This window comes from Cebus imitator, unplaced genomic scaffold (genome assembly GCF_001604975.1).
Source record: "Cebus imitator isolate Cc_AM_T3 unplaced genomic scaffold, Cebus_imitator-1.0 Scaffold135, whole genome shotgun sequence".
NCBI classification, from domain to species: Eukaryota; Metazoa; Chordata; class Mammalia; order Primates; family Cebidae; genus Cebus; species Cebus imitator.
In genome coordinates this window covers 3,528,471-3,536,543 of record NW_016107450.1, presented here as the reverse complement: position 1 = coordinate 3,536,543, position 8,073 = coordinate 3,528,471, and the positions used below count along the sequence as shown (strand labels likewise).

Below are 8,073 nucleotides of genomic sequence, written 5' to 3'. Positions count from 1 at the left end.
AAAAAAAAAAAAATTGGCCAGCCATGGTTGTGCATATGTATATTCCCAGCTACTTGGGAGGCCGAGGCAGGAGGATCACCTGAGCCTGGGAGGTTGAGGCTGCAGTGAGCTATGATTGAGCCACTGCACTCCAGCCTGGGCAACAAAGTGGGATGCTATATCAAAAGTTTTTTTTTTTTAATTAAAAAGCAAACAAGCATAGTTTGGGGTGTGTGTTTGTGTGTGTCTATTTTGTCTATCTTGTCATATTTTTGCAAGAAATATTCATTTTTTTACTTCATATGAACTTAATTCTGAGACTCCATACTTCTGGGCTAAAGTGAAATTCAACCTCAGCCATTTTGGTGGCTCTTTAACTTCAAAGGGTCCCAACCAAGCACCCAGACATTGGTGACACCCTTATGGTCATTGCTATCAGCACTGCCTGCTCATCATCAAGCCTGTCCTTGCCTAAGCCTATAAGATCTCTCAAGTCCAGAAGTCCTGCCACTTGACTTCTTTCATGGCTGGAGTCCTATAGGTGTCAGCCTCTAGGGTCTGACAGGTATCAGAGGTGTCAGCCCTTGACCATTGCCAGCAGGGTCTTAAAACCTGTGTGTGTGCACTGGGGGCAGGGAATAGGAGGACCCTGGGCACTGCTGGACTCAAATCCCTATTGTGGGACCCACAGACCTCTGTTTCTAATCTCCACTCAAAAGCTGTGTCCCTCGGTCGGGTGTGGTAGCTCACACCTGTAATTGCAGCACTTTGGGAGGCTGAGGCGGGAGGATCACCTGAGGTCAGGAGTTCAAGACCAGCCTGGCCAACATGGCAAAACTTGTCTCTACTAAAAAAATACGAAAATTAGCCGGGTGTGGTGGCACATGCCTGTAATCCCAGCTACTCGTGAGGCTGAGGCAGGAGAATCACTTGAACCTGGGAGGCAGATGCTGCAGTAAGCCAAGATTACGCCATTGCACTCCAGCCTGGGCAAAAGAGCAAGACTCTGTCTCAAGAAAAAAAAAACCTGTGTCCCTCTCCCAGCAGCCCTCTAAGACACCTATCATAATTATCATAATCCATTCAGTGCTCTTTGGGTCTATTAAAAACAGAAAGAGCCAATGTCTTCTGGTTGCTTCAGGTTTCTGCTCTACAAAAATCTCTAAGGCAAAGCACTGCAAAGCTCGACTACTTGCTCTGCAGGAGGGGGATGAGGGAAAAAGAAAGTGGACAAACTCAATTTAATATTTTTAGGATAGTCTCTCATCAAAATATATAATTGTTTGGGTATATAAATGTGAATTGTCTAGAGAGATCCTTGGAAGCTGGGAGTGATGATTGTCTCTAGCGAGAGGGGCTGAGTCTGGGTGGGAAGCAGCCTGGTTTTGTACCTTGCAATACCTGTAGTGGTATTGCTTGAATCCAATACATGGATACATGTCATTTTTATGATGATAACATCTTTAGGTTATGAATCTGAAGAGATACAAATTATTTTTTAATTCATTAACTAGGAAACACTTTTCCCAACCAAGGCTTGCCTACAGTAGATATTGTCGTTCTAACTTTATGGCTCAGATTGCTGAGTTCAGAGGAATTAATTGCCCAAGATTACAAGAAAGCAGAGTCCAGATTCGAACCCAGAGCTGTTTTACACTTGGGCCCATGAATGCTCTTTCTCCTACTCCTGTTTTCCTCTCCTACAAGACCCATTCATTCCACTAAGTTCCTTTCTTTTATTGCCCAAGTAATAAGGCCTGGCAAAATCCCCTTCACCAGGCCACACAGCTATACCAAATCCTTGAATACCCGTAAATACCTGAAACCGTGTTTCAAAATACACTATAAAATGTAAATAAGAATGACACATAGTTCACCTCAAGTTCATACACAGCAGCAATGTACAGGGTTAACAGTAAAATACATGGAAGACATTTAACCTGAAATGTTAGGCAAAGCCAGTTTTAAAGGAATGAAATAATAACCTTAGGAAAATTTAATTATACTTCTGAATACATCATAACTGCATATTGTTTATCTTTATGTCAGATAAAATATAATGTTATTAACAAATAGAAAATTATGGGTTGCTGCCTATTGGTTGTTTGCTTAAGGAAGAATTTGGGTTGTTGAAAATTAATAAGATTTTCTTTTTTATAGAATGCTATAGTTATCCATGAAGTATATGAAGAAGGCGCAGCAGCCAGAGATGGAAGACTTTGGGCTGGTGACCAGATATTAGAGGTATATGGTTTTGAATTTTATTTTATATCAGTAAATATGGTTCCTTTCCTAATCTTGATCCACAAAGTGAATTTATCTTTCTACTCAACTATATCTTCACTGATTTCTCTACCATTTAACAAGATATATACCATATTCTTTTTTTCTTCAATGTCCATTGTACAGTAGTCTAGAATCATGACAGGTGTCAATCTACATTTGTCTCTGAAAACTTTTTCTAACTAAAAGGAAAAATACAACTATGGCTCTATTATTTTAATATCAAATGAGACTATATAATATTGCAAATTTTTTGCCTCTTCATTATACCCTACTAAATTCATCCTAAAAACACATACGTATAGACACATACATACGCATAAATACCTGATATTTTAAAGATTTTGTGGCAGCTTAAATAGGATTTTCTTTTTTTTTTTTTTTTTTTTTTTGAGACAAAGTCTCACTCTGTCGCCCAGGCTGGAGTGCAATGATGTGATCTCAGCTCACTGCAACCTCCGCCTCCCGGGTTCAAGCAATTCTCCTGCCTCAGCCTCCTGAGTAACTGGGATTACAAGTGCAAACCACCACACTCAGCTAATATTTGTATTTTTAGTAGAGATGGGGTTTCACCATGTCGATCAGGCTGGCCTCAAACTCTTGACCTCGTGATCCACCCACCTCGGCCTCCTAAAGTGCTGGGATTACAGGCTTGAGCCACCGCGCCCGGCCAATATTTTCTTAGTTTTAATAAATCTTTATGCAAAATGGAAGTTCATGCCTTGCCATCAATGTTTTCAAGTTGATAAAAATGTAAAATCCTCTCTCCTTAGGGGGAATATGATGCTTACTAAAAATTGAAATGTTTAACTTTTTCAAATTGACTCTCATTTAGCAAAGTTGTTAAAGCCTTTTAAAAAGTACCAAAGCAGTCAGTGTCTGCTCTATGGAATGGCTGAACGGGAAGCCGATGCCAGGCCTTCTGCTAGGTGGAATGAAAGAGCTTTTTCGATGGTGTGAAACCTTTAGGCGGCATTTATTTTTTCATTGGATGAACTTAATTGAATAGTTAGCATTTTATGGTGGCCATGTGCATTTTTTGCTTTGCAACTTTAATATAGCACATTATGAATGACATCATAGAATTTTAATTTTCCCTTTGGTGGTTCATTTCTGCCTCCCAAGATGAAACTGGAGATATAATTAAGGGCAGGAAACATAGGCGAGAAGGGGTTAAAGGAGAGGCTAAGCTGTTTGCAAATTAAATTCAGCCCAAGTTACGGGATTTCTCTACAGGCCTTTACTGTGTTTCATCATTGGATTAAGACATATTCCCAGTACACTAACTAAGGTACAAGTGTATGAGGTTAGAAAAATAAGCAAGACCTCTCTGGGAATTGGCTTGACTGCCTTAGCATACAACATGGTTTTTTAGTGATCAGGAGTTTGAGATTTCTTTGTTTTTCCCTCCCTAGATTTTCAGATCAATTGGTATTATCATAATTGGCTTTTTAAGATAAATAGATTAAATATTTAAAATGGCATAGATACACATATGCCTTGATACATACATGAATTGTATATCCACAGATTTTAATGGTCACTTGAAACTAAATCTAATATGTTCATTATCTTGAATGTGGTGATGCTTCACAGGTATAAATACACATCTGGTAAAACCTATCAAATTGTACAGTTTAAATTTGTGCATTTATTTTATATCAATTATACCTCAATAAGGATTTTTAAAAAATGGTTTCTGTTTGTATTAGATAGACCACCTGTAGTCGCTCTCATCTATAAAGTATGTTCAAGTACAAGTGAATACCCGCTAAAGGTTAACATTAATACAGCAAATTTGTTTTAAGTGGAAGGAGAATTGTAAAAATCAAGTTAACAGTTTCCTGGCAACTGGCAAAATTATGTTATCTCTTCTGAATGGATGCCTATACTGCTCATTAAAGATGGCCAATACAGGTTCCTCTCTTACCTCAGACAAGGTCTAGCTTGTGAGAGTCTAGCACATGTTTAACTAAGAAATACAGCTCTCAATTTGGTCAAGGGACATGTTTCCTTTCTAAACAGCTTTCTACTCCACATTGGACTGGTTCTGGTTGTGGCTGATGACTAGAAATGCGTGACAATGCAGCGGCAGCCGGTGACCCCAGAAGGCCTTGAGAAGTCAGGCCTGTTTTCATGGGATATTTTGAGATCATGAAACAAGGCTTTTCCAAACAGTGCCCTTTCCACTCATGAAAGTCCTCTGCATTCTACAAGTTGGCCTTTCACAGTTTTAATACTATTCTGATGTTAAGGTCAGATTTTGCTTCCAAAGATAGAGTCAAATAATGTTTTGGCATGGCAAGATTTATGATTCTATTAATAGGATGAACATGAGCTGTGTCTTCTTTCTGGTTCTCCTTTTAGGCCAGTTCCTTCTGGTACCCTCCCTGCTCCCCCATCCCCACCCCTAGTGCCATTATCCCCTCTATTTTGATGCAATTGTGAGCAGAAGAGAGTAGAGAGTTAATGCCCGAGTTTCCCTGTGCAGTAAAATACTGAGGAGCTGCTGCACTAGCTTTGTTACTCTTTCCTTCTCAAGCACTGGGTTCACCCTCTTTCCCACATGGCCATTCTATCCAAGGGATGTGGCATGCTCCCTTGACACATGGGTCTTCCTGGAGCCTTTCTTCCCAAATAGGAAGCCCTGCTATTTCCACCCTCCTCTTCTACAATCAATATTCTAAATAATGCATACTATGCTTCTGTAAGACATTTATATAATACATCTCTCCGCAGTATTCTAGCCACATCATGATATTTCTATCATGATTATTGGCACATTTAGTGGTATCTCCTGATTTGCAGAGGAGCAAATGGAAACTGTGATCTTAGATCACTTCCATCTGAGCAGACACCATCATGCTGGAATTTAATAGAAATTGCTTTGTAATATTACAGCTTAATGACAATGCTTTTAATTAAAAGTATATTTGTTAGGGCCTTTCAAAAGGTATTTAGAGGCTTAGAAAGCTCACCTTCAATCCATGGAGGTAACTTTTTTTTTAATTGAGTAACAGAAGAGGTCTTGTGTGCCATCTATTGGAATACAGGAAAATAATCAGCTCAGACCACATTTCCTAGAAATACACTTTTCCTCTTTGTGTTTCATTCATAGACAATGAAAACGTATTCACTGGCTTAAAGTAGCAGTGAATGATCATGCTGAGAGGAAAAACAGCCTTGACTAACGTTACTTCAATTCCTTGTAAAATACCAACTTCTAATTTACATTGAACATAACTGTGTGCGAAGCCCTGTGCTGAATGATTCATGACACTAAGTACATATGGTTATCCCTAAGTCATAGATGACATGGCAAAAGTTTGGCTTAAGTAATTTACACAGAGTTTCGTATAGCCAGTAAGTCCAAATCAGCACTCAAACTGAAGTGCATCCATGTCCAAAACCCATGTTCTTTACCACTGTTTTTCTGGATGTAACTCATCTAAGTGAACACGCAAGCTACCAAGATATACTAGAAAAGAAACAGCAGCTTTTAAACACTTTCTTGGCTCACACAATCAGCTTTTAATGACAGTTCAAAAGTCACCTTCTCCAAGAAGGTTCATCCTTCCTTTCTCTTTTCCCCATAACCATTCTTTATGCCACTGGTCCTTAGTCTTTAGAATGTTAGAATTAAAAAAGCCTTAGGGGCCGGGTGTGGTGGCTCACATCTATACTCCCAGCACTTTGGGAAGCCAAGGTGGGCAGATCACGAGGTTAGGAGTTGGAGACCACTCTGGCCAACATAGTGAAACCCCATCTCTACTAAAAATACAAAAAATTAGCCAGGCATGATGGTGTGCACCTGTAATCCCAGCTACTCAGGAGGCTGAGGCAGGAGAGTCGTGTGAACCTGGTAGGCAGAGGTTGCAATGAGCCGAGATCATGCCACTGCACTCCCACCCAGGTAACAGTGCGAGACTTCATCTCAAAAGAAGTGAAAAAAGAGAGAGAGACAACCAGATTCCAATGGGAAATTTCAGGGAGTCTTGGATGCTGTTGGAAATACTGGTCTCTCATCTCCTTCTGCGCTTGTTAGGAAGCAGTTGTGACGTGAGCAAATAAGAGCGAAGATGTCAGCCAGGCATGGTGGCTCATGCCTGTAATCCCAGCACTTTGAAAGGCCAAGGCAGGAGGATCACCTGAGCCCCAGAGTTTGAAGCCAGCCTGGGCAATATGGCAAGACCTCATCTCTACAAAAAATTTAAAAATTAGCTAACATGGTGGCACACACATGCGATCCCAGATACTCAGGAGACTGAGGGGGAAGGATCGCTTGAGCCTGGGAAGTCAAGGAAGCAGTAAGCCCAGTATTCATGCCACTGCATTCCAACCTGGCCAACAGAGTGAGACCCTATCTAAAAAAATAAATAAATAATCAAAGATGTCAAATCCAATAAGCAACTGAATCTAAAAATGCTGACTAAACACTAATATTTCTTTCCCTTTGATCTCAATTAAATGAGCTAGTTAATTCCCAGCGTGCACACACTCTCTTCTCTCTCTTTTTCATTGATTTCAAGTAAAGTTCATAGCTATGTGAAATTGCATTATCATGTATCCACCCTCTGTGTGCTTGTGGGGTAGGATATTTTAAGGGCCGCCTTCTTTACATTCAAAGCAGCTCGTACTGCTCGTGGTCACTACCTGTTTGCTTTGAGAGTGGCTGGAAATTTCTAGAGATTCTTGACTGGGTAGATCAAGGAGATTCAGCAGACAGAGCAGGCAGAGGCCTCTGCCATCAGCAGCTCATCTCAAAATGCCCATTGTTCCAGGTTAATGGGGTTGACCTGAGGAACTCCAGCCACGAAGAAGCCATCACAGCCCTGAGGCAGACCCCGCAGAAGGTGCGGCTGGTGGTGTATAGAGATGAGGCACACTACCGAGATGAGGAGAACTTGGAGGTTTTCCCTGTGGATCTGCAGAAGAAAGCTGGCCGCGGCCTGGGCCTGAGCATCGCTGGGAAACGGTAAAGCCGTCCTGTGCAAGTCAGGATCTGCCTTTTTGATCCAGAGCTCTGGGGACTGATGCCTGTGAATGCTGAAAGAGAAACCTTCATGTAAACTGCGATGGGATTTCTAAAACTAAGATATTTATGAATATTTGACAACATGGGTCATATTTCCAAGCAAGGTCTTACCAAAAAAATTGTCACATCAAGATAGAACTCCAGGCCCAATCAACCCAGACTGTTACTCTTTCGTATAGAGTACAAACAGCTAGAAGGTTCTTTCACTTGGAATTACTAGGATCTGAGTTTTGCAGAGGTTAAAGTAACCATACCCAAAAAATAACTAGTGTCAAGGACATTTATCCCATGTTGGGTCAAGAACATTGCTTTGACATGGAAATTAACATGGAAAGTTGCTTTGTGTCATACTATGTTAATTTCATGCTATGTTAAGACTAGTTGAGTAACCATAGTTAAGAGACAAACATAATTCTTCATGATAGTAGTTTTCTATTGAGAAAAATGTCTTTTTTGCAATCTGGGAGATGACAAAAAAAAAAAAAAAATGTCCTGCTGGGCACAGTAGCCTGTACCTATTGTCCCAGCTATGTGGGAAGATCACTTGAGGCCAGGAGTTCAAGGCCATAGTGTACTACGATCATGCCTGTGAATAGCCACTGCACTTGAGCCTCTTGGGAAATGTAACAAGACTCCATCTGTAAATTAAAAAAAAAAAGAAAGCCGGGCACGGTGGCTCACGCCTGTAATCCCAGCACTTTGGGAGGCCGAGGCGGGTGGATCACGAGGACAAGAGATCGAGACCATCCTGGTCAACATGGTGAAACCCCGTCTCT

The 8,073-nt window shown here is 40.8% G+C and overlaps 1 protein-coding gene across 1 annotated transcript in view; it reads left to right on the top strand.

Annotated features, from left to right (window-relative positions):
* The window catches only part of PATJ (PATJ crumbs cell polarity complex component), a 413,527-nt gene that overhangs the window by 359,027 nt on the left and 46,427 nt on the right, over positions 1-8,073 (top strand). The window contains exons 34-35 of the mRNA XM_037743097.1: positions 2,140-2,223; positions 7,044-7,237. Of these exons, the coding sequence (XP_037599025.1) occupies positions 2,140-2,223; positions 7,044-7,237 (278 nt within the window). The remainder of the gene's footprint in view (positions 1-2,139; positions 2,224-7,043; positions 7,238-8,073) is intronic.